The sequence below is a fragment of the Lampris incognitus genome, chromosome 13 (genome assembly GCF_029633865.1).
Source record: "Lampris incognitus isolate fLamInc1 chromosome 13, fLamInc1.hap2, whole genome shotgun sequence".
NCBI lineage: Eukaryota > Metazoa > Chordata > Actinopteri > Lampriformes > Lampridae > Lampris > Lampris incognitus.
This window is the reverse complement of record NC_079223.1, coordinates 17,807,374-17,833,776: the sequence shown is the minus strand read 5'-3', so window position 1 is coordinate 17,833,776 and position 26,403 is coordinate 17,807,374. Positions and strand designations below refer to the sequence as shown.

The 26,403-nt window shown below is 41.1% G+C and overlaps 1 protein-coding gene across 2 annotated transcripts in view; it reads right to left on the bottom strand.

The window, feature by feature from the left end:
- Nucleotides 1-25,511, bottom strand: part of wapla (WAPL cohesin release factor a) — a 46,430-nt gene extending 20,919 nt beyond the window's left edge. Inside the window, exons 1-13 of one of the 2 annotated variants that reach the window (XM_056291638.1) lie at nucleotides 25,271-25,511; nucleotides 24,238-24,649; nucleotides 22,721-23,426; nucleotides 20,725-21,017; nucleotides 12,163-12,293; nucleotides 11,385-11,480; nucleotides 10,891-11,052; nucleotides 10,011-10,147; nucleotides 9,335-9,446; nucleotides 7,975-8,205; nucleotides 3,144-3,255; nucleotides 2,832-2,929; nucleotides 2,476-2,552 (exon numbers count right to left, since the gene is read on the bottom strand). In XM_056291638.1, coding sequence (XP_056147613.1) covers nucleotides 2,476-2,552; nucleotides 2,832-2,929; nucleotides 3,144-3,255; nucleotides 7,975-8,205; nucleotides 9,335-9,446; nucleotides 10,011-10,147; nucleotides 10,891-11,052; nucleotides 11,385-11,480; nucleotides 12,163-12,293; nucleotides 20,725-21,017; nucleotides 22,721-23,426; nucleotides 24,238-24,625 — 2,543 coding nt within the window. In that variant the 5' untranslated portion in view covers nucleotides 24,626-24,649; nucleotides 25,271-25,511. Of the gene's footprint in view, nucleotides 1-2,475; nucleotides 2,553-2,831; nucleotides 2,930-3,143; nucleotides 3,256-7,974; nucleotides 8,206-9,334; nucleotides 9,447-10,010; nucleotides 10,148-10,890; nucleotides 11,053-11,384; nucleotides 11,481-12,162; nucleotides 12,294-20,724; nucleotides 21,018-22,720; nucleotides 23,427-24,019; nucleotides 24,101-24,237; nucleotides 24,650-25,270 lie in introns of those variants that run through there. The other variant, XM_056291639.1, reaches the window with a different exon arrangement.
- Nucleotides 25,512-26,403: the final 892 nt, after the last annotated feature.

Genomic DNA, 26,403 nt, shown 5'->3' with positions numbered 1-26,403 from the left:
TGGATTCCTATGACCCCCCATTACTCAGGCACCACAAATCACCTATGTCAGCCAGATGGTGGCGCTATAACAAAGGGTCATGCGTAAAAGGCTATAATTCCCACACCATAAGTCAGATCAACACAAAACTGCACAGACCTATGCATCTGAATGTGCTCTACAACTTTGTTATTGGGACCTGTAGCGCCGCATTATGTAATAACGCCGCATTATGTAATAATGTAATAAATTTTCACATCATTATGTAATAACGCCACTTTTTTTCAAATCAAGACATAGATTTTGGTGGTTTATTACATAATGCACCAAATGATTACATTTTCTTCATAAAAAAGTGTAACATCCGCATTTTGTAATAAGTTGTTACATATTTCACCGGTTATTACAAAATGCGGATGTTACACTTTTTTATGAAGAAAATGTAATAATTTGGTGCATTATGTAATAAACCACCAAAATCTATGTCTTGTTTTGAAAAAAATGTGGCGTTATTACATAATGATGTGAAAATTTATTACATTATTACATAATGCGGTGTTATGACATAATGCGGCGCTACAGGACCACATATGTCAGCCATATAGTTTGCCCGCCATTTTGACTTGTATTAGTTTGGGCGCGGTTTCTCAGCTAAAAGTGTCTGAGGCTCAGCAACCATAAGTCCTAGACCAACCAAATTTGGTAGGTGCATTCATACGGCCCCCCACTACTCTGGCACTACAAATCACCCATGTCAGCCAGATGGTGGCGCTATAACAAAGGGTCATGCTTAAAAGGCCATAACTCCCACAGCATAAGTCAGATTAACACAAAACTTAATCGACCCATGCATCTCAATGTGCTCAACAACTTTACTATTGGGACCACCTATGTCAGTCATATAGTTTGCCCGCTATTTTGACTTATTTGGTGTGGAAGCGCTGCAGCTCTACATACCACCGCCAGGACACCTGGGTTTAACGACATACTTTTTCTTTTTACGGCAGTCGGCTAGGACGCAAGAAATCAGACACTGTATGGTCCAGTTTTGGAAACTCTGGCACATGTTTCTGAAGCAATGGAAGTGTTACGACATTTTTAAAAATTACGGTAATCGCCTAGGACACAGGCGACCCAAGTAATCCGACATTGTCATATCTAGTTGGAAACTCAGGTAGGTTACTGTTTGTGAAGCGAGATTCTTCAATCTTTATTACATTACCAACAGCGGTTTAGTTTCATGTTGAAACGGTAGTCTATTACAGGCTAGGTGTATAAAAGGCCCCTACGTATCATAGCGTTAATTATTTACGTTGGGTGAAGGTATATGATCATGAGGACAAAACCATTCAAATTGCTCCATAGGGGGCGCAACAGTGCCAATGCTTGGACCCCTCCCAACGCCGCTTGTGGCTTTAATTTTCCTTTAGTTTGGTTTATCTCCCCCCTGCTGGCAGTACGTTGTATAACATCAGTTTATGCATTTAAGCAGGTGACCTTTTGTATCATGTGACTCAGCCAGGGAAGTTAATTGTGAGCAGAACAGTGGCATGGTTTTTTTTTTCCATTACCTTTTGTTTTGTTTTTGTTCTTATTTCTATTTCTTATTTATCTTTTATTTCTGTTTGTTTCTGTTTCTATTTTCTTGTTAGTTTTTAGTTATCAGAGCCTGAGTGTCTGTAATAGAACTCTATTTCCCCTCGGGGATAAATAAAGTATTCTGATTCTGATTCAATCCACTTCAATCTTCTACGCCTTTGGTAGCATTCTTGTTATGTCAAATGTATAATGACATACTGTTCTTACGTCTGTTGATTATGATTACTAAGTTGATGTGCAATATGAGTATTTGGATGACGATGATTGTTTGATAGCTCATATCGGGATGGCAGCATGATGGTATGTTCAGTAAGCTAGTTGGCTAAACTTACCTTGTGTTGTGCTATATGTAAGTCGATTTCAGCTTATTTACGTAGATAAGCGATATAGGTTATGTTACATACACTGTATAACATTGCATTATTGCGCATAAGCCTTTATGTTAGCTACAGCAGTACTACAGCGAAATGTAGTTATATTTTCCGTTATTTCTTTTGACAATTATTGTTGTATGGCGTTTGTGACTCATCTTCTCAATATTTAAGTGACTTTGGTAATTGTGTTTTATTTCTCAGTTTCACCCTTTCTCTGTCAATAAACTGATGCAAGAAAATCCCAGTCTCCAGTGATTGATGTGGGAAGGTGTTTAGCTGCTGGTCAGATTGCACAGGGTTACATGCATGCAGGACAAGACACCCTATTTTTTCCTTACGTATGCTGTAATATTCAGAAAATATTATCCACTCAGTACATATGCAGCGGTAAACAGCTAAAAACAAAATAGGTAAAATGAGCAGCCATGTGAATACCCTTTCAGGTATTGTAGCCACGCTGAAACAATGGCTCTAAGCACACACGGATCCACTCAAAACTCTTGCTCTTCTGAGTGGTTCTTACCTTGCAGAGGACACAATGAGTTGAGAGTCTTTATAGGCTATCAGGTAACTTTGATTCTCAGGATTCTGCACCGTCACCTGTTGCCAGACAAAGACAAAGCTGTATGATGCGGGAATAAGTGGTGGAAACAAGAGAATAGGGAGAAAGGAACAAAAGAGAAGCTGAAAAGAGATGGATAGATACATTTGATCAATGATATTCTGAGACATCCACAGGAAAACTGCCAAAATAAGCAAAGCAGACTGTTAGGTAAGGCTGAAATCCCTCAATTTCTTTGGCACTGAAATTCTCTTTCTTGCACGCCGCTCTTCCGCGACATTGGAGAGTGAAATCCATGTTGCTGGCATGCTACTTACACTCTCAAGCACTCTCAGGCATCTCTCTGCACCCCACAAGGAGGCTACTAGGTTTTCCTTGTCATCTTCTTGGCTGAGGTTCTCCACACACTCTTTCACTGTGACAAAACACAAACACCAATAAAATAAACATGCAATGTGACAGTTAAAAATGACAACAGCTGTGAACCAAACGGGTCATGCATAAGCACAGACCCACAATCTCCCTTCTTCAACACCCAAACATATACCCATGCACACTCCAGCAAATTACCCAAGCGCACTGTCACACAAGCCCCACAAGAACCCTTCTATACAAATACTTAGACCCACCTTTGTCTACAATATGGTCAAGGCCTCCAAGTAGCCGTAGCTCTTCTTTAAACCAGTCCCCTGCTCTCTTGGAGGTCAGAGACAGCAGTGCCTCCATGGCCAAGTGACCCGTCTAAAACAGAAATACCAACATCATCATCTGCTCCTTATGTAGGCAGCAAGATGACCATCATCTTAAGCCTTCTCACAGCATTTTAAGGGCCTGACAAGTTTGGCTTAGTATCATAATTCATCCATTTTGACACTAACAAACCAATACATCCACTCCAAAGTAAGTGTGGGTTAGGGTTGGGCGATATGACAGTATATATACTGTGCGACAGTAGAAATGGATCCACCGGTAGAAATTTGGCAATACCGTTTTAACCATGGGAGCTGGTTCATGTGACTTGGGCAACAGCGCACACTCCATACCAGTTGGTGGTGGTAATGCACCATAATGTTGTTTGCCAACCGCCACAAACACGAGAAGAAGATGAAGAACAACAACAAGGGAACATGGAGGAGAGTGAAACTGTAAATACAGAGCAGGAGGAGGCATCCCAACCAACCCAAGATGAAGGAGAAGAACTTGTTTCTAAAATGGGTGCGACTTCTGTCGTGTGGACATGGTTTCGATTAAGAAAATCGGACACCAAACAGAAAACTATGCTTGCAAACTGTGTTGCATGACAGTCATCGTTGGAGCTGGGAACACAAGTAACCTATTCTACCATTTAAAAATGAAGCAAGCAAAGCAGGACTATAAACTCTAACTCAAGAGTTGTCTCGTGTGAGACAGCTGTTTTTGTTTGTCTGGACGTTCCAAATAAAAGAAAACAAATGTGATGAAGTACATTATGGTTATTTTAAACCATTTCTTAATTGAATTAACACAACAATTACTGTATGGTGATATAAAATTACATATACAGTGACAGAAGAATTTGGCCCTATCGCCTACCCCTAATGTGGGTTACATGAACTAAAAGGGGGTTGAAAGAAATCACAGCATAAGACTATGTATGTGCGATCGCTACAGAAATATTTGATCTAAACTTGGGACAACACCAGCAGATGGGAGAGGGGCTCTGTCATGCATTTTAGAGTCAAAGAAATTGTGTCCACCAGTGTTCTGTGATTGTGATTGTTAAACCAGGCCGATCGCAGTTGACGTTAATTGCTCTCAGAATAATGAAAATCTACAATGAACATTTCACTGGACAATGAAGATTTTGCTTTCTGAACACTTTTGGGTGTATTTTATGGATTTTGGGCTGCTGATCATGAAATCCCCTTAAAATTTTCCCATCACATACCGTTTTGTAGATATAACCTATTTTTGTGATTTCCCATCATATTTTAAGTCTAATAGTATATTGCCCCCAAAGCAAGCCATTTTGGTCCGTCCAAGCATGCCTGAGCATGCACTCAAGTGTAGGTGCTAGGCAAATGTCTTAGGCATGCCAGGGCATGCTTAGGTTAGATGCTGGCAGACAGGCTATAAAAGCTGCTCACATTTACAGATGCTGTTTGGACGCATGTTGATGCACATGTTCTTCAGGCAATAGCCTAGTGAGTAAACTTAACAACAGGATTTATTGCCTTCAGGGAGATTTAATACAGCAGAAATGTCTCGCCAATGTTGCAACAGCTGCAATACATTCTGTTACATCTGTGGCAAGTATACGCTTAAGGCTAAAGACGCACCATGGCACTTATTAAGAAAGCTTATGAGCTCTACTTCAGATGTAAAATTGATGACCAAGAGAAACCCTGGGCTCTTCACATTTGTTGTGCAACGTGCAGTCAACCTGAGAGCTTGGTTCAGAGGTACTCAAAAGTCAATGCCATTTGCAGTCCCAATGATATGGTGAGAAGAGAAGGATCACGTGACGGACTGTTACTTCCGTCTGACCAATTTATCTGGCTTCTCTACTAAAAATAAAAAATCTACTGAATACCCAAATCTGCCTTCAGCCACGAGACCAGTGCTACATGATGACAGTTTGCCAGTACCGAGGCCACCAGAGACATGGAGCCTAGATGAGGCGGATGAAGATGCCGCAACGTATGAACCAGATGTGGGAAAATGACACTAATCCAGATGTTGAACCCTTTATGTCTGGTTATCCTCGTCTAATAACACAGCCAGAATTAAATGACCTGGTCAGGGACTTAGATTTGTCAAAAGCTAAAGCTAAAGCAGAACTACTTGGTTCAAGATTGCAAGAATGGGGTTTGCTGTCACCAGGTACAAAAACTTCTATCTTTCAGAATTGTCAAGAACATTTGACAAACTTCTTTACGCAGGATGACCTCTGTTTCTGCATTGACATTGATGGACTGTTCATGGCTTTGGGTTGTATGCATGACCCACAACAACAGTGTCTTTTTATAGATTCGTCAAAGTTAAGCCTGAAAGCTGTCCCGTTAAACAATGGCAATGTCCACTCTTCAGTACCCATTGGCTATGCAGTACACATGAAAGAAGCCTACAATAACATGGAACTGTAGTTGAAACACATACAATACAACAATTACAACCGGAACATCTGTGGTGATCTAAAAGTATTGGGCACTGCAACTAGGAATCCAACTCGGATATACAAAGTACTGCTGTTTCCTTTATGACTGGGATAGCTGTGCTAAAGAGTCACATTATATTAAAAAGAACTGGCCACTCCGTAAGCATTTCGTTCCAGGGCAGAAAAGTGTGGCACATAAACCACTTGTCAACCCAACAAAGATATTTCTGCCTCCTCTTTCATATAAAACTCGGATTGATGAGAATTTTTGTGAAAGCAATGAACAAAGGTGATGGATTTCGCTATTTGAGACAGATGTTTCCAAGAATAACTGACGCCAAGATTAAGGAAGGCATTTTTGTTGGTCCACAAATCAGACAGGTCATCAATGACAGAGAGTTAGAAGATCTGCTAGTGGGGCCAGAGAAAACAGCATGGAAGGCCTTTAAGGATGTTATTGAAAATTTTCTTGGCAACTACAAGGCACCAAACTACATTGAGCTGCTTGACAACATGCTTAAAGCATACAAAACCATGAAGTGCAACACGTCATTGAAAATTAATTTTCTGCATTCACAATTGGACTTCTTCCCTGCTGATCATGGTGCAGTCAGTTACGAACATGGTGAAAGATTTCACCAGGACGTTGCGGCCATGGAAAACAGGAATCAGGGCAACTGGAGTCCATCAATGCTGGCCAACTATTGTTGGAGACTGACACGAGAGGCACAAGATGCTGAGTACAAATGAAAATCAGCTGCAAAACATTTTAAGCTCAGCTGAACTAACAATGTGTCAGCATTACTATGCGATTAAACATGTTAAATTCAATAAAAGCTATTTTAACGTTTCTCCAAATTCCTACAGGATACAGCAAATCTGAAATTATTTTTTTGTTCAGCTTGACATTGTCTATCATAATGTCTCGTTTTTTTTCCCCACAAGCAAAACATTTGAAAAAAAATTTGTTGTCCAGTGATTGGCTGTCTTGCATCCTTTCATCTTGGCTATGCTAGCTTACCAATAAGAAGACAATAACAACAACTGTGGTTATCATAAGCATGCCATGCTACAATATAGGCCAATATATGCCTTTTCCCCCAAACAAATTTGTTTTGAAGGTAGATCCCTTAATTGTGTCTCAAACAAAACAGAGTAATTGGAAACCACGATCTACATAGTTATACGTACTTGTCACCATCATCACAACAGACACACCCGGCAGAGTTATTTTCTAATTCAGATATTTTCCCAGACAACAGGATAAATACATCTGCTAGAAGCCCTTTTCTTCTCAAGATAATGCACTAGGGGAATGGTTAACAATACTGCCAAAATCTTGTAATTTTTAGTAACAATGCAATCAAAATTATGTTATTGTCATCGGATAATACAGTTGAAAGCCTTGAAAAACTTCTCAAATCAATCCACATAATGCAACTTTGACAGAAAATAAAGGCGACTAAATGTTCACTGTGATGGAATACCCATCTCAAGCAAGTTTCAAGTCTCCGCGAGTTGATTTTCATACCATACTAAAAATGAACTGAAGTGAATGGCGGCCTGCAAGGTAGGAAAAACACATTTACAAAATTTAAAACACTACAGCCATATGCTTTGGAAAACAATCAGCTGAAATGCAAAATAAACAGAATTTGTAGTGAATGAGTTAAAACAGGTTCAAACACTGATACTCGTTCAACTTGTCAAGCAAAGACTCGTCAAGAATGGGAGTTAGTACTTGCAGTACACGGTATTGAAAAACGCCTATACCAAAGAAAAAAAGCAACGGCAGTTCTAACAGTATAAAACATTTTCTACCAATGGAAAAATTTCTCCTGCTGCAAGGTGTATAGATCATCATACCCTCCGACCCTAATTGTCAGTTAAACAATATTTACTTTCAAGCCAGCTTGGTGTCCATTAGGACCAAGCGCTTGCTTAGGACTGGGGATAAGGATAAATGCATTGGTGTTTAACCAATCAAAATTACAACAGCCCATTCAAAATTAAAGAGTCACAGCTTCTATTACACCACCACCTTCCCAATCACCAACTGAACCTGAGTTCTAGCTATTGATGTTCTATCATTTGATAAAGCCTGTCTATGAGCTTGGTCTGCAGTACCTGATTGCCAGTTACAAGAACTTTGCTTCTTTTTTTCAAACTGCTACTTCCTTATTCTTGTACTTTTGGCAGCTATGGTGATGACATGAAACATCGTGAAATGTACCATTATTCCTGGCAGATCTAAGGCAGGAACTAAGGCAGATCCAAGGCTAATTGCTTTTGATTTAGTATGTTCTCTTTACTGGATAACTCACTGTGATGTTTTCCAGATCGAGGTGCTTATTGTGCACCGTCTCACAGAGCTTCCTGATCTTCTCCTTGACCTTGGCAACCTCCTTGGCAGTGAGCTGGTCTTGGTGGGCTGAGTGGTCTTGTTCCAGTTCAAGCAGCCTGATCATGAGTTCCAGGCAGGCCCGGTCGAGGTCCATGTTCAAACGATCCCGGCTTAAAATGTACATCAGGGCAGCCGAACACAGAGCAAGGTTCTGAGATGGGATAGATGAATTGCTTTAACAAAGGGGCAGGTTGTTGCTACAATTAGATAATACTAATTACTGGTATTATCACTTTTTGCTATCAGAAGGTGATGTCAGCTTTTCTTATTTTGCAGTGCATATTGTTTACCAATATGATACATAATTACTTAAAGTTTGGACTCTGCTCATCTGAAATCATTTTGTATTTTGACATCGGAGAGCAACATCACATGACCAGATAGTGCCACGAACTCTTTTACCGTTATTAGTAATCAGCACATTATGTCTCTTCATGCAACATCGATAACTAAGTAAAAGAGCGACAATATGTGCTTTCACTTAAGTGGTGACAACACAACAGTATGAAGTCAATACCACCAATACTGCTCCAATACCGTATACTAGCTAGAAAAAACAAATAGCGAAAAAACGAAAAAGAAGGTAAAGATGAGGGCTTGTGGACTAGAGCTTACAAGGTTCAAATAAAGACTGGTAAAATCTGGGCAGGGAAAGTAAATGTTAACCAATGCTGAGATTTCCTTAAAAGAGGTACTTGAGCCTACACAGGTCCAGTGGAGCCGACTATTGGCCAACAATGGTGAACTTTGGTCGTACTGGACAGCCTCCAGGTGTGAATGTGAATGAAGCATGACACTACTGAAAACTCTGGTAACGTTTTCCTTGAATAAAAGGTAAAAGCTTAAAAAAATGGGATTGTGCCCAGAGGCAGGACCACTGGAGGTTTTCTAAGGTAAAAAGCATGACATCATGGGTGCTACTTGTGGCTTATGCAAGTAACTGTTTCATAATGATGAGTCACTATGTCCATCTCCTAAGGTGGACCTACTAGAATAGAGTATGGTTTACAAGCCAAGAGCACTGCCTGGGGATTACACCCCTTCACAAAAACCCATTTAAAATCTTTGACTCCATGTACAGTCATCACTTCATTTAATTCAAACTTCTATCTGAATTAAAGTTATTTTACAGAAGTTAATCACAGACAAAACAAAATAATCGAGAACTAATTAAAACCAATAAACCCTTTTACCACCCTGGCCAATATCACTGGTTGTTGAGACAGTGGTTTGTAAAGTCCGGAGCAGGGAATTATGGCAATAGATGGTGTTTCACTGACCGGGTGCTGAGGAGCGTCACTGAGCATCTTGAAAACCTGCGCCACTTTCCCTCTGGCTCGTAAATGCATCCTGAAACTGGGCATGGCACACCGTGTAGCCAGGCTGATTATGCTGGTACAGCCAAAGAGGGGAAAAAAGAGAGCAGGAAAAGTGCAAAGGGAAGGAGAGAAGTGTTTTTAAAAAATACAGAAATCATTGTGATTTTGTTTTGTAAAATCTACCACAATGTGGGTTGGTGTTTTAATTCCCACATTTCTGTTTGTTATTGGTGTGTCATTACCCGCGCTGCTGTCTCAAACTGAGACATTTAAAAAAAATCCTCAAGGGAGCAGACATTCACGTTTGATCTAAAACCGTTGCTAATTCAGATTAAGAATTGAAACATAGGTTTCCTTTCCAGAGAAGAACCTCTTTTTAGAGATGGGCAGCAGTATTTCTTAATAGCCGTTTTATTCTACAAAGAAATACCACTGAATCTAACCACATGGACACAAAATGGCAGCAGCAGATGAAAAAGTGGCACATACAGGGAGAGGGGAAAAAAAAAGGGGTGGGGTTGTAGATGGCTGACAGGTCAGACTAGAAACCTTCAAAGAACACAGCGAGTGCCTGAGGGCGTAATGTTGTAGAGTGCCCTACTGGGAAGATGGTAGTAAGTTATCTCGTTCCTCTTACCTAAGGCATCTTGTGTTGAGTGGCTGGCTGCTCTTCAGCCCCGTCTCCAGGTATTCAAAGTCGTCTGTGAACTCCTGGTTCTCTCCAAACTCCACAACGTCATTGAAATGCTTCACATGCTGCACCACTGTATAGAGCTGGGGAGCCAGGGGTTGGATGCATTTAATTACTCTGCTCAGTTTGTGTGTGTGTCCAGCGAGACACTCAGCATGCAAGCACACACACACAAAACACACACACACACACACACACACACATTGTAAAACCGTTCTAAGCCATTGGTTCTATTAGCAGCGTTAGCTGACTGAGCTAATACCCCTCATCAATAACAACACAGCCCAAGGAATTCGGGCCTAATCAGCAATGACAGTGTATTTGTGTCAATAGCCTCCTGCCGTGTGTGTGGACTCAGCATGCCATCAGAGGGGACCTGAGGTTAAGACAACGTAAGTGCTTGTAATAACAGCTTTGCCACAGCCCTATTATATTGGGGGATCTGTAGCCAACTGCATGATCGTGAGTCAAAAACCCCATCTGCCAATGAGACAAGCTGTAAGAAGGCTTAAATGAAAAGAAACTGTTTGCTGCTACTACCAACCCATACTGGGTTAAAAAAAAAAAGTACTGAAAACCTAATGCCACGTTCCAATGATTGTCAACCATGTAACCCATACATGAAAAGGATGAGAGTAATTTGGCTTGGGTAGGAGGAGAGGAGATTAATTCATTGAAACATTAAAAAAAACAAAAAACAAAATGAAAGCTGTAGACAGATAAGCATTTAGTTAAAAAACATTGAGTGTGTTTTCCCCCATGTGGCAGCGGTGGCTTAATCTCAAATGTCTAAAACACTACGTCTCCCACCGTGCCCTGGATTCACCTCTTTGTGCTCCTTCCTGCATTTGAGCGCTGTGATGATATCCTGGTTAGGTCGTGTGGGGATGGTCTCTGACTTGATGACTTTGGGCGGCGGCGGGGGGGCTTTGAACAGGCCATCGTCTTTGTGGGAGTTGCTGTCCTTACTCCCGCCTGACAAACTGGCCTGGGGATGAGTAGGGAGGAGGAGGAACAGAGTTCATACAGGAGCATCAAAATCTGTTTAATGACATGTCCAGAAGATTTACCACAGCTGAGTAGTCTCCAAGGCACACAAGTGTGTGGTTAACGTGGATGTCAGGTGAGGTAGAGCAATGTCAACAATAACTTTCAATTGCTGGTTGTCTGTCACAGATTAGCTTAGTCTAATGTTTTTTCACGCATAGACATGGACATGTTAACATAACTTCTCCCTTAACCATCCTTTCATACAGCTAGAGAGAAATAAATGGAACAATCAATAAAGAATTGCTGATCACTGAGGCAGCAATGTCTTACTGGAGCAGTGTGAGACCGAGACAGGGGAGGCGGAGGCATCTCCTCAGGTTCGGGCTGGTTCCAATGGCGAGCATTATATACAGCTTTAGAAGGGGACTGGAACACAATGATTTACAATAGTTTGTTGAATTCAAAACAGAAAACACCAGAAAAGACAAGATATCACTGATATTTATATTTTTCATCATTCATCCAATCTTTAAGTAAAATCTCATGAACAAACCTAAACAAAATAAGCACAATGCAGCCTTTGCTGTGAAACAATGGCCAAACAAAAGACCTTTATATATAGAGATCTTAGCATCAGTTGTCTGATAGTAGACTTTTGTTGAGACTTAAGTTTTGAACATACACCTGAAAACTACACAGGTCATGACTTAAGTACAGCCTATAACCTCAAGACAATGTGCACATCTCTGTCAGAAGAAGTAAAAGCAAATGCAAGAAATTGGGACAACAGACCACAAACAACCCAAAGCCGTTTTACAGCACTATCCACCTAAAGCAATATACTGCAACTGAGGACAACACACACACACACACACACACACACACACACACACACCATAAACCAAGTATAAATCACACAGATGGCTATCAGCCTGACCACGATATAATAATTAGAGATTACTGCCTGCTGAACACTACAGTCTCTGTAATAACAGAACAATCTAACTGGCAATTACTAAAAACAATGGCAAATACCAATTAAAAAAGGAAGAAAATGGCTTGCGGTGAAACAAGAGAAACACAGAAAACCACTGGCTGGGTTCCACACCTTTTTGGGTCCACTAAAGATCTTTTTGGGTCCAGTGGCCATGTCCTTAGATTTGTCACTCTGCTTCCCTGAGCGGCCCTTCTGCCCCTCAGTGGCCCCTGGGCTGCAGTCATCAGAGAAATCAAAAGTATCTGTTGGAGAAATGGTAACTGTTTACAGAGGGGAACAGGTCCAAATATGTAAACAGAGAAGGATTCTAATTAGTGTTAGATTTGTTTCCTTACATAATATCCCGTGCATTTTGCAGTTGTGCTTTTCTGCAAAAGAAATTTGTCCAGTAGGAAATTTTTGCTGATATCCAATAACCCAAGGCTACTGGCTAACTTTTTCAAAAAGCAGTACTATAGTGCACCTTATGGAACTTTTTAGGAGTACCAGTCCAAATTTAGAAGTGCATTTAAAATAATCCTATTTTTTACATTTTACTCCTACCCATCTTAAGAGAAGTTGCACTTGCTGTTTAAGTTCGTCTCCACCTATTACACAATTCTGAAAAATGGTCAGCGCATTCTCATACCATGGCATCATACTAGTGTCCTTGTGATCAGGGAGCTACATAGCAGCTTAATGAAACTTGATACTACATGATTGTAAGATACTGATGACATGTTTATAGCTAAAATAAACGTGATTTAGAGTTCATTTACTTTAATATATTTTGTCAAATGGATTGACAGTGCTCTTCAAATGCAATCAGTGAAAATTCTTCAACAGTCTCTATGTCATTAGGTTGCCAAGACATTTCAGTTGAAAATGTCTTGATGTGCACTTTTGCAACAGGCCCTCAGCCTACAGAAGTCTGTTTTAGGTCTGTGACATTGCAGGAGAACTCTGCTCCTTCATGGTTTGACGTTATAGTGTTAACACATTTAAAGAGTAACTAAACCTTGGATCATTTCAGCAAGTTGGCTGCCATCTGCAGCTTAAAAGCTATCTAAAAAGGTTAAAAACATGCCTGAGCTGGTCTTGGTACTCTGTAGGTCTGGACGATACTGGGGAAAAAACTCACATTGCAATATTTATTTTTCTACAATATATATTGCAATACAAAAAAATACAGGAATTTTCACCATATGACTTCAATAGCTCTATTTGGAAAGAATTAATCACTCTAGAATTATTAAGCTGATTTAGTAGGGGAGTTGCTGGGAAATTGTGAAAAGTAAGCACTGCCTTTTTTCGCCATTTGGACAGGAAGAGGAGATGGAGCCAGACAGACTACGCGGAGTGACGATCGAGAATAGTGATGCGCGGATCAGCTCTGACGTCATCCAAATCTGCATGTATGGATCATCCACCTGCCACCCACCCAAACGAATAATTTCCTCCAATTTAGAGACCCACAACCGATCACACCTTACAATTATTTCTCAGTGGAATATGTAAGCGTGATGATATGGTAACATATTACACCATGTTTGAGGTAGTTTTATGGCTATTATATACATATCATGCTTTGCAGCCGTTGCATACGACATACCTAACACTTAACTCGTCATTGTTAAGTATTTCACTGAGCGCTCCACACAACTTTTCTGCTCCCCCCCCCCTTTTTTTAATCCTCTCGGATCTTTTTTGTCTCCATTGCTGCTTAAGGCAAACGGATGTCGCAATTGGCGCTATGAGAAAGTCTGCCACAGTCTGCCAATTCATGCATGACGAAAAATTAAGTTTAAAATATGTTCACATTTTAGAGAATGTTATTAATATTTTCCTCATTAAATTTGTATTATTTCACCCACCCACTATTAATCAGAATGTTAATCTTTATGACTCAGCCCGCCCGAACCGTGGATGTAACTGCAATCCTTGCATCACTAGCAGAGATGCAGATGAACACGTTGATGTATCAATTGTCCAAACAGAGCGAGAAATTAAGTTCTGAGCCTTAAATTGGAGTAAATTATGTTATATCAGACTTCTCTTGTAGATAGTCATGCAAAACGAAAACCATGCGAGTTTCTTTTGTATCAAGCAGCAAAAACTTATAGCATGAGGTGTTTGATCGCACATCTTGAGATTTGACTATTGCTTATGTGCACATCGCGATGACGATGCTAAAACAATATATCGCGCAGCACTGGTACTCTGTGGTGTAGGCATAACAGGATAAACACAGCTGCTAACAAAATTAATAATGGGTCCATTTGATTTATGTGTCAGCACACCTATCAGGGTTGGCAGACAGAGCCAGCACCAACAATTGTCAATAGTACTGTCATTTAGGAATGCATGATATTGGATAAAACTCACATTGCGATATATTTTTATCTGTTATATATATTGCAATATGAAAAAATATGCCCCGATGGCCTGGCGGCCTGTCCAGGGTGTCGCCCCGCCTGCTGCCCAATGACTGCTGGGATAGGCTCCAGATCCCCGTGACCCTGACAGCAGGATAAGCAGTTTGAATAATGGATGCATGGATGAAAAAATACAGGAATTTTCACCGGATGACTTTAATAGCTCTATTTGGAACGAATTAATCATTCTAGAATGATTGGGGTGATTTTGTAGGGGAGTGCATCTGCATAGAAAAAAAAACTGAATTGTAGAGATTTTGGTTTTTGTTGAAGAGTAACGTGTAAATATGTGGCCATCCTACCGTGAGAGCTGAAAACTGTGCACGCCCAGCGCACAGCAGGCAGAGAGAGAAGGATCAACAGCAGACAAATGCGTATCCTGATACGAGTTGGAAATAAACACTCCGAAATTCACAATACTAGTGCAGTGCCCGTTTGGGCGTAATTCCCCCTTGGACCACAGTGTGGGTTGCAATGGCAGAGTGGCACCGTTCGTCCTGTTGCCAAGTGAAGAACGTGTGTGTGTGTGTGTGTGTCTTTCAATTTTCTCAACCACTGCTCATCCAAACAACTTCACATTCGACACTGCACTCCCTTGGGTCCTCAGCAATACACCTGCCAAGTATAAAGTCGATTGGATGTGGTCTGCACTTCACCAAAATAAAACAATGAACAAGAAGAAAAACCCCACCTGGTCTTAAGATAATTTGAAAAAAATTCAAACTGACGTTGTTTTTCTTTTTGCAACCAAATCTTCCTTTTCAGTGTTTTTCTCCTGTTCCAGGGTAACTGTGTGTCAAGGTATTGGGTAATTTAAGTAGACGGACACACCGTGTAACCAATCACAGTTATAATAAGCCGATACGCTGTGATGAACGGGAAGTCAGGCATCAAGGTTGGTTGAGAGCACTTTGTGTACTGCATGTTAACGATATTGTCGTTGAGTCAATAAACCACTCATTCTGAGTACAAATAAGCTGTATCAGCCAGCAGTTTATTTGACATGGTGTCAGGAGTATTCTGAGAGAGACACCCGGACACTATGGTGAAGTTTAGCCCACCGGAAATCTTCAACTTTGAGCGGCCTGGAGACTAGCCTGCCTAGAGACAACAATTCACACGGTACAGGTCGGCTGCTAAGTTGGGTAACGAAGACGGCAAGGTTCAGGTTAGCACACTTATTTATGCCATGGGCTACGAAACCGCAAATAATTTCAAGTCGTTCACCTTTGGAAGTGGGGAGAAAGAGGACAACTACTACACAGTGCTTGCTAAATTTGATGGATACTTCATAGCAAAGAAAAACAATACACGAGAGAGCGTGCTTTCATCAGCGAGTGCAAATGCCACGGGAAATAGCCAAATCATTTATCAGAGCGCTCTATGAACTGAGTGAGAACTGTAACTTTGGGGAAACAAAAAGTGAACATATCAGAGACAGACTGGTTGTCGGCATCCGCAACAAACAGCTCTCGAGGCGACTACAGCTCATGTCCGACCTCATGTTGGAAACTGCAGTGCAGACGGTACGGCAAACTGAGGACATAGCACAGCAGATAAGCCAGCAGGAGCAACAGGCAGCACTCAACGTGCAGGAGGTAACACATCAGCGAGCATCGAAGAGAGGTGGGAGACAGCCGGTTAAAAAGAGAAGCGACAGATGGGAGCAAGCCCACTCAGGGGACTCTAAGTGCCGCCGATGCAGGAAAGAGAATCACAAAGCCCCAGCCAAATGTCCAGCATTAGAATCTGAGTGTAGAAAATGTGGTAATAAAGGTCATTTGGAGAGAAAATGTTTCTCCAAGTCAGTAATAGAAGTAACTCAAAGTAAAGACATTGAGGAAAACTTCTATCTTGGAGCAGTAAGTAAAGTAAATCAGGACAGTGTTGAGCATTAGACAGAACAAATAAATGTAGGACACATTCCAGGCAGGTTTGGAATTGATACAGGAGCTGATGTTACCGTAATGAACCTGAAGACAGTCAGAGCACTTGGGCCAAAGTGAAAGCAAGTTAGCTTCTAACCCTAACTTCTAACTAATCTGGCGGACCCCTACACAGCCCAGGTGGGGCACTAAATATTGTGGGACAGCTCACTGCTAGTACTTTTCATAAACAGGATTAACATATATGTAGCAAGAGGGCCTATGGTCAGCAACCTGTTAGGGAGAGAGACAGCAGTAGTGATGGGACTGGTAAAAAGAGAAGAGCAGGTTAGGGCAGTGGCAGGACACCAGGGGACACTTAAAAACAGACCCAGTTAAGATCCACCTAAGAGAGGGAGCTGTACCGTACATTGTACATACAGCCAGAGGAGTCCCTCTACCACTCCTTCCTAGAGTCCAAACTGAGTTGCAGTGAATGGAGGAGCAAGGCGTGATAAAGAGAGTCACGCAACCTACAGAATGGTGTACGCCTATGGTGCCGGTCATGAAGCCAACAGGCATAGTGAGACTCTGCGTAGGACTCCAAAAGCTAAATGAAAACATCAAAAGACTCGAGATGGTTTTCGGTTGGCTGAGGGAACATGGAGTAAAAAACTTGCCACTGTTACAACCGGGAGATCAAGTTCTGTTAAAGTTGGATGAAGACAAGACATGGAAAGGACCAGCATCTGTCATCTGGGAGAGCTGTACTCAGCACTCATACCAAGTGAACTCCCCAAGGGAAGGAGGGGTGAGAAGGAAGGAACAGGTGACATCTACAACTTGTGCCACCAGGAGCAGCAACAGCGAACACAGATACTATGAAAGCGAGCACAGAGCCAATAGGAACGGAAACACAACACCAGGGCTTGTCAGGGACAGAGTGAAAGTAATGGACTTATTAGAAACACAGTAGAAGTCCAGATAGTGACAAGGTTTGGTAGAGTTTGTAAACCTGTTGTAAGACTGGATATGTAAGCGTAATGTAATATCCCGCTAAAGCGATAAAGTGGAAACTCTAATATACATTGTCTTAAATAGAATGAAAAGTTAAGAGGAATCAGAAATGTTGTTTACCCTGAAAGAAAACAAAGAGTTAAGCTGTTGATTACTGGACTGTCAGTTTAGTTAGCAAATGTTAGGTTTATGTGTATGATGCCTTAAAGTGTGTGTGTGCTAAGATAACACATTAATGTTTAGTATGTCACAAGTCTAGAGTAAAAGAGTTACTGTTTTGTTTGCGACCCTGTGATCGAGAGGGAGATAATTTGAGGGGGAGCTGTCAAGGTATTGAGTAATACAAGTAGACAGAGACCATGTAACCAAACACAATTAAAATAAGCATGATATGCTGTGACGAACGGGAAGTCAGACATCAAGGCTGGTTGAGAGCACTCCGTGTACTGCATAAGTTATGATATTGTCGTTAAGTCCATAAACAACTTGTTCCAAGTACAAATAAGATGTATCAGCCAGTAGTTTATTTGACAGTGTAACCGGTGTATCAATGTAATAGGTTTATATTTCACCAATAATCAATTTTCCCATTTTGTTCATGTGTAGTTGTTTCTTATTTAAATAGGCTACTTGTTTCTGTATATTTCTTTTGGGGAGCTTTTTATTTTATTAGTGGTACAATATTTTGGTTGAGTGACCTTTAACGTTTTGGTGATGCTACTTCCTGTGAACTTGTGCTAATTTCCTGTCGGCTGGGAGCCTTCCTGAGGAGAGGTGGGTGTTAAAAGGTGCTCAAGTAAATAGCATGTTAAAACGGGGTAAAAATGCTAATTGGGGGCCCAAATCTTATTTGTACAGGTCATAGATAAAGTTCTTTGTTGTCATAAAGTGTATTTCCATGTGTGTATGTATTTTACATCGTGTAAGGCACTTTACTGTAACATGCTAATTTAGCGAAGAACTTAAGCTAGGCTAACAGAGCATGGATATGGTTTCTCATGCAGTCCACTGTTATCCCCCTTCTCCCTTAAAGGTGTACCTGTTGAGGCCTGGTCCTATGAAGTTGCTCTAATTAATTATTATGTTTTATACAGGTATGTGAGCGCCCCCCCTTTCATTATTTTGTTATGTACATTTGTTTTGTATTGATAAGTTTAGACTTTTTCATACACGGTGTATACTTCTATATTTGTTCATTTTCACATTTCAAATTTTCTATTCATTTAGAGAAAAACTGCCGCTGGCGGGTGGGGAAAATAGCTCTTAAAGGGACATTGCAATAATTATGCAATCAGAATGAGATGTAGCTTGTCTTACTGATTTAATAGAAGACTGAATGTAGTACATGTAATGTAATAAACTGAGTCGGCTGGGAGCTTTCCTGAGGAGAGGTGTGCATGTTGAAGCCTGGTCCTATGAAGTTGCTGTACATTAATTATTGTGTTATATACAGCCTGAGTCTACACTGCCTGTGTGAGAATAAATCCCCCCAGCTGGCAAGGCAGCAGTTGTCCCCGTCTCATTCTTCATCATCCACTACACAGAGTTCCTATCAAATGAGGTGTCAGGCTAGACCGGCTACATCTACACACTTAATGACTTTTAAGACCTTTTTAATACCTCTAAATGGAGAAAAAAAAAATTTCCACAGCAAAAATAAAAATCAACAAACTAGACAGTTTTATTGAATATGAATATAAATGGAATTTTTCTGTGCAAATCAACTGACAACAGCCTTCTTGTTAATGAACAAAAATGAAACTATGGAGGTAGACCAAGTCAAATAGAATACAATAGTGTCAAATACACGAGAGCATAATAGACAGGTCAAAAGTTGACAATCTAAACCAAATGCAAGTGTATTTCCTTTTCCAAGCCTCTCTGGCACAAACAATCTGAAGTTGCTTTTTCTTTGACCCGTTTGTCAATGAATGCTATGTCTCTCATGACGTGTCGCAGCTCATCAGCCGCGACATCTAGCACTAGCAACTGCTCTCATTTCCTTTGCTTGTCTCCTGAGTGTGTTGGATTTTGCTATCAGCATTGCCATTTTCATCCCTGTAGTATTATCTGCTAGTTCTGTGAAGTTGTCTGCTTTCTTTTGGAGACTCAGTACCAACAGTATTTCTGCCCTTCAACGTGGCTGTTGGAGAAAAACTGCTGAATGTTGTCAGATTTCATGACAATCTAGTGCTTTACAACCCATTGTCTGTCACCAGTTGGAATGTTTTGCGACAAAGTTCACATCGTGCCTTGTAAGAATCGCTGGATTGTTTAAGCCACCCACAATCTTTTGTCGTTCTCAAACCATTTCACACTGCCTTTACATTCACCCATTTTCTTTTTGCTCGCTGCCTCATCTTCTTATTAACAAACTGTGCCCCCCTCCCCCAATCAGTGCTGGTCACTCATTATCAGACACTGGCTGTCAACATTTAAAATGAAATGGCACTTGAATGGACCGTGTTGCACTTGAATGGACTGTGTTGTTAATTTTGCTTTTTTGTTTTGTTCTCCGTTTTTAGTGGTATCGTTTTTAGGGAATTTTTGGATGCGTATTTTTGTCTTATCTGTTGCACTGCTATGGGCTGGGAGAAACGGCATTTTATTTGTATTTATGTGCGCAGGTACATAGTGAAAATGACAATAAACTAAATCTTGAATCCTGAATCTGTCGCCCCTAGCTACTGCCTCCCAGTCCCACTGTCCCTGTTGGTCCAGCATATGCTATTTAGCGCAAATGCATTGTACACTGCTTGCAACAATTGTCAGGCTGTTATGGAATAAAGAATAAAACAAAACCATAAAAAGGGAAGGGGGAAAAAAAAAGATACACTCTTTCATTCTACCCCAGAATAAATGTAGTGCCTCCCTTCCTAAAATTCCAGACATTTTAAAACATTTTTAGACCTTGAAGTAAAATAAATAAATAAATAATTCAATATGTTTTAAAACTAATTAATATTTACAAAACATTATCAAAAGGGCTTTCATTTTTTTGCAGGCTGTAGTGCAATCTGTCTTTTTCATCAATGCCTGTCGTCACCGTCGGCACATAATTAACGCTTTATGTCAGTATCATGCATAATTCTTATATGATACAGATAAGTTTTCAAGCAATTATTAGCTAATACCAAACTTCGTAGTGTACATGTATGTGTCAAGATTATAATTTAATACCTAAAACATATGATTATGAATTGCAGGTTTGTTAAAGTTGTCATTCCTTAAAGAATCTCTGAAAATCTCTCGCTTTCCAGAGGTTTCGGCAGAATACAGGTAAGTGTGCAACGATTCAACATGAAGAACAAATGAAATGTGAAGTAAATTCCAAGTTAGCAGTATGTTAATCACATATGGATTGCAGGCCAGCTCACCTGTAATGCTGCTAGCCTGGCTGTCCTGAGAGTCACTGGTCTGAGGGCTGTCCACACTTAGGGCTGCTAGGGCCGCTGCAGCTTTCTTGGCCTTCTTCTCCTTGGCCGGTGAGCTCTCCTCATCACTGTCACTCTCGCTCAGGTCGTCAAAGCCAAAGTATTTGATTTTGTAACTGCTGCTGCCTGCAGTGCCCCCCTCTGATCCCTCCTCACCCTCTGCATCCTCTTTGTCCTCGAAGCCAAAGAATTCCAGCTTGGTCTCCTTCTTGGTCTTTGTCTGAGTGGGTCGGAACCTGGGGGAGACACATGGTAAAGAAATGGGCTTTTCCTTAAATGAAATTGGGGGGAACGAGGACAGAGTGATTGGTCAGGGGACACAGAAAAGAGAAAGCACCTAGACATGGGAATAGAAAGTAATTTAACGCCATTAGAAAAAAAGCTTCAAAAGAAAGGAGCAACAAAGGGGTACAATTTTTTCTTCTTCTGAAACATGACACAAAGATAAAGGGCTCAGGGATGCAACCGCAAAGCAAATTTTCACGAGTATTTTAGAGGGAAAAAAAAAGACAACTGCAAGAAAATGATGTGGACCATTGCTCAAATAACAAAGAAATCCATTTCATTTACTCCACTTAGACATTGATCAATTCAGTGAAGACAGAACCATCTTAACCATTATGATGTGCATAACTCTGACCTTTGTTTCATCAGCATTAGTGCTCCCCCCGATAGAGGATGAGTCGAATCATCCGGCAGTGACCCCTCAGTCGACTTGAAATTCTTCCAAGTTAAGCTGTCTTTTTTTTTTGTCAGTCAGTGTACATTACATTATATGTTTATATTCTAGCAGGGCGAGCGCACTTGCTAAAACCCCCCTCAAAACCCCCCCACTTAACATGCGCTGGTGGTTAACTGCTGGGAGAAGCTAAAACCTGAGGCAGAGTGGTGGGTAAACTAGGCTATCTATAACCATGTCTCAGAAGACTTCTATGGCAGCATTTTGAACTTCTGAAGCACAAAACTAACAAAGTTGTATGCAAACTTAGTAAGCAGAATTTGCTTATCATTCAACGTCAAACATGGCAAACCACTTGAAATGGATAAGTTGCATAGGAGCTAGGCAACCATTTTGCAATTACCTAAGCAGATTTACCCTCCATAATGCAAGAAATAAGCCTATTTACAGGGCTATAATATATTATGTATATCTCTGCTAGGCCTAGTCCACATACAGTAATGAAAATTACCACAGCTTGTGTACTTCAACCCAGAAAACTCTATAGATTTGAGGTCCCAACTCACAGAGACACAGGAACGACCAGTTACAGACAGCATTGCAGATTTTTAAAAAATAATTCCAATCTTTAATTTTTTTTCATTTATTTAGATTTATTTATTAGTTTTTTATGTTTAAAGAGAAATAAAGAATTAGCTAGGCCTATCCTGTTGAAGAGATGTCAGTTATTTCACAGTGGGCAATGCTGTGAATTTGTTTTAAACAGTTTCATTTCTTTATTAATTTACAAGTTATTTTTAATGTTTGGAGTGAAATGAAAAATAAGGCTATAAGAACTTAATTTAAACAGAAATACATGTGCTACCTGTATCATTATTCCGACAAATCCATATGGTAGTCCGATGTTATGTCGGCAATTCAATTAGGCACAATTCAAATCTCGCATCATATGCGGCAGTCTGTTATTGACTTTTAAATCCTCAAAAATATGTTCCCATGACTTTGTTGAATTTGACTATGTTAATGTGGTCGAAATCGTCACTGAAACTCATGCCAATGGATTTTCTGATTACCAGATAGTCTATATGGGGGGGGGGGGGGGGCAACGTATAGTCGAATCTTCGTATTGAACAGCCATATCCGACTCGAATCAAAAAAATTCTGATTTGGATACAACTCTAATCAGTATCTTTTCTACAATGCTTGCCTCATCATTAGGAACAGGTAAGAGGAGAGGGAAGGCACTACTTTACAGCTTACCGAGTGGGCTTGGGTGGTGGAACGTCCGACTTCTTCTTCATTTGACCCACCTCTCCAGGATCAGCAGGGGTTGCCGGGGCAACTAGTTCATCCATACTACGCTCCATGGAGTCCTGGATGGTGACGTTGCACACAGACAGGCAGGAAGGATGCAGTACTGTGTAATCCCGTACCCTTCCCCTTCCTCTACCTGCTGTGTTAGCAGGAGCAGCAGTATTTGAGCTGGCACCAAGGACACTGTTGGATTTGACTTCAGCTCCTGCTGTTGCAGCGGGTTTGGTGCTACTGTCACCTGTGTTGGAACATACTTTGCTTGGCCGGCTGGGCCGCTGATACCTCTTGCAGTTGGAGGACCTGAGGGTGAATGGTGAAGGGGGGAGGTTGTCCACAGGCTCAACAGCAGGCTCAGCAGAAGGCTCCTGCTCTGTGTTTTTCATCCATTCAGAAGGGAGTTCTTCCTGGGAAGAGGTGGACTGAGAGTCCTTGTTACCTCCAGGTACATCTGCAGAATCTTTGCCGAGGAGGTTGGTGTGTACATTGCGCAAGGACGAGACATACTTCTGAGCTTCTACTGAACTCGAGTCATCAGAGGGGACGGTCTTTGAAAAGAAGGGCATTGCAGCAGGCTGTTGGCTGCTGTTTGCTGATATCTGATGTGCTTCTGTGCCAGGGCTATTGACAACCTTCACTTCAGATGTCTCCTTTCCTGTGAACAGGCATTAAAATTACATGCAGTCAAATCAAACCTGACAAAACTAACTTAACAGTGTAGACAGGAACCAAAGGAAATAAAACAAATTACAGCCTCAATATAAAATAAGCTACAGAAGGTAAATTCACATGCAATCAGTGAGAAGGTTTACATTAAAACTGCAGAAGTTGTAAAGCCTGATTTATAGTCAGTTGATCTTTCAGTCAGGCAAGAAACTAAGCAGTTGATGACAAGGCTTTTTACATTCTCTGTCGTAAAATACACAAGGGAACTGCTCAGCCTTACCTGCTCCAGAACTTCAATTAAACGTATTCTGAAATAGTCAAATCAATCCTCTAGCCCAAATAATTCATTCTGATGGCAAAATATATGCCATTCAAGCCCATACCATAATTCACAAATATGTATTTCTACTCTGACTTTGCCTGTCCTCCAAGGACCAAAAGGAAAACTGTAAAACAAAAGGACAAATTTGAAATAATGAACAAAATTACTTAAGATATTAAAATTAATTAAAATATAGCCTAGTCATGGCAATAAGCATGGGCGCAAGTCCATGAATACTAGGATGGCATCCAGCGCTTTACCTGTGCCCCCGTCCATAGGGTTAGTGGTTGTGTCAGGAAGGGCATCGGATGTAAAACTTTCCCAAATCATTATGCAGATTGACAAGACCATACCAGATCAGTCAAGGCCCGGGTTAACAACTACCCTGGAAACTATCAAATCCGCTGTGGCGATACCTGGGAAACAGGAACAAGCCGAAAGAAAAAGATGGCCTAATCATTTCATTTTGACCACTTACTTGCTGATGCGAGCATGGAGCCCCCAGGGCCTTGTACTGAGACAACGGGAGTTTTTGCCCCACTGCCATGGACCGAAGCAGGTTTTGTCACATCTCCCACTTCTACGTTAGACTGTGACACACTGTGAGAAGTAACAGTTTTTGAATCCTCATCACTATCAAAGCCAAAAGGGTCCTCGTCACTGTCGCTGTCCTCAAGCCTTGGCCTCTTAGGAAGCTCGGGAATTTCAGGTTTCATGGGGGGCCTCTTGGTCCCAAGTTGAGCTTTGTAGGTGGTCTCTCCCCATTTGGTGGTCAATGTGGGCTTTTTATTGGAGAAGACTTCTTCAAATTTGGAGTTAGCCTCTCCTCCTTTGCGGTTGTACGTTTTACCAAATCTGGACGTCATGTTGGTTTCTTAGTGTTACATATTCTATACGCAAGAGAGAGAAAATCCCGTAAGTGTTCAGAGTGGAGGAACCATTCGTCAATCATTTTGGCCATAAACAATTAACTTAAGTTTTCTTTAGTTAAAGATAGCTAACGTTAGGCAGGCCAACTAAATAATTGTTGTTAGCCAACATTAGCTTGCCAAGTTAACCTGGCTAGCTTAGTAATGCTGAGCGCACGGTCGGTTAGCCAACGTCACATTGGAGTAACACTTCAGCATGTTAACATTAGCGAGCTAAACTTGTCTTTTCTTTAACACTACTCAATATCGTCACTGTTAAGACAAAAAAAAATTAACGCTGGGCAACAGCCCACAAGGCTAGTTACCCAACGACTTTGTAACTCCCTGTGCCCTTTTAACTCCAGCTAGGCCCGGCCCTAATTATAAAGTTACTTTAAACTTAGCTAGCTGTTAGCCTTTAGCTGTCAGGCAGCTAAGCTGCGGCTAACGTCAGTCTCCTGTTTACACTTTACATTTGACTACATCAGACCCCTGCAATGAATTTGTGTATGCAGTCAGGAAAATATTTTACTAAACGAGTTTAAACTGTAAGTAATCCATGTGTAGTATGAGAGAAACACAACAGTAGTTCCACACTCTTACCTCTTAATTCCGATGAACCGCTTGTTCTCCACAACCAGCCGGCTAGGCCTGGTCTTCAGTCCTCCTAGTCGCGCACAAATCAAGCGGGCAAAGTCCGTTCAATGCGATGAAAAACAATGGCAGAAACACATCATCAGCCGTAATGTGCTCTATAAATAACATCCGTGGATGTAGAAAGACCTTCAAAGCGCACCTGCGTCTATATAATTAAAATACTGCCAATAATCCGGACTTTTGGCATTTTGAAGTCCAACTGACGGCCATTAAAATTTCCCCTCCCTCTTCCTCCGCTGCCGAGATCAGTATCGTCCGCCGCAAGACAGCAATGGCCAATGAGCGGCAGGGACGCAGTCCTGTGACGCGAGAGTTCGACAAATTGTGCCAGTAAACTTGACTGTGATTGGGTAAAAAATGGAACCAAAATAGAAAGTAGGGGGCGCTAGAGAATGTACGACTTGTTTTCAAGTTGAAGTTGTGCCAAAAAAGTGACGCGCGTCCTCCATTGAGTATCCATATCGTTTCTTTGCACCCTTTTTCGCAGCCGATTCAGAGAGAATGAGATTGATGCCGATATGAAAGTGAAAAAAAAAAAAAACAGAAAATGCATCCCTGCCTCGGAGAATGGCCTTGGGAAATGTCTTAACACATCCATAAATCGGCCCATTTTTAGAGCGCACTAGGGAACCCTTTCTCTTGTGTACAAATCGTGGTAAAGTTGTCTTTGAATGTGTGAGATAATGCTTTTAATTATATTTATATTTTTTCCTTCATAGTTACTGTCCTCACCCATACTCACGTAGTAGTAATTACCTCAGTGTAACACCCAGTAGCTCATTTTTACAAGACAACTCAGAAGTGAATTATGCGGGATGGTTCAAAACAATTGCAACATATTGGGCACAGATGGAGTCAGCTCACTGAATATTGCCTTAGAGGCCAGAGTAGCTCCAACCACTTCATCACTGGAAAGCCAGGACAAACATGACAACCTTTTACCTTCAAGGCCTGAAAGCCCTCAAAAGGGTGGAAGATAGGGCGACATTGGGGTAATGACCCATCCTTGCCATAGATGGAAGGAAGCAACAAATTGTTCAGCATGACTTAATGAGATTCATAAATTCCTTTTGTAGTCA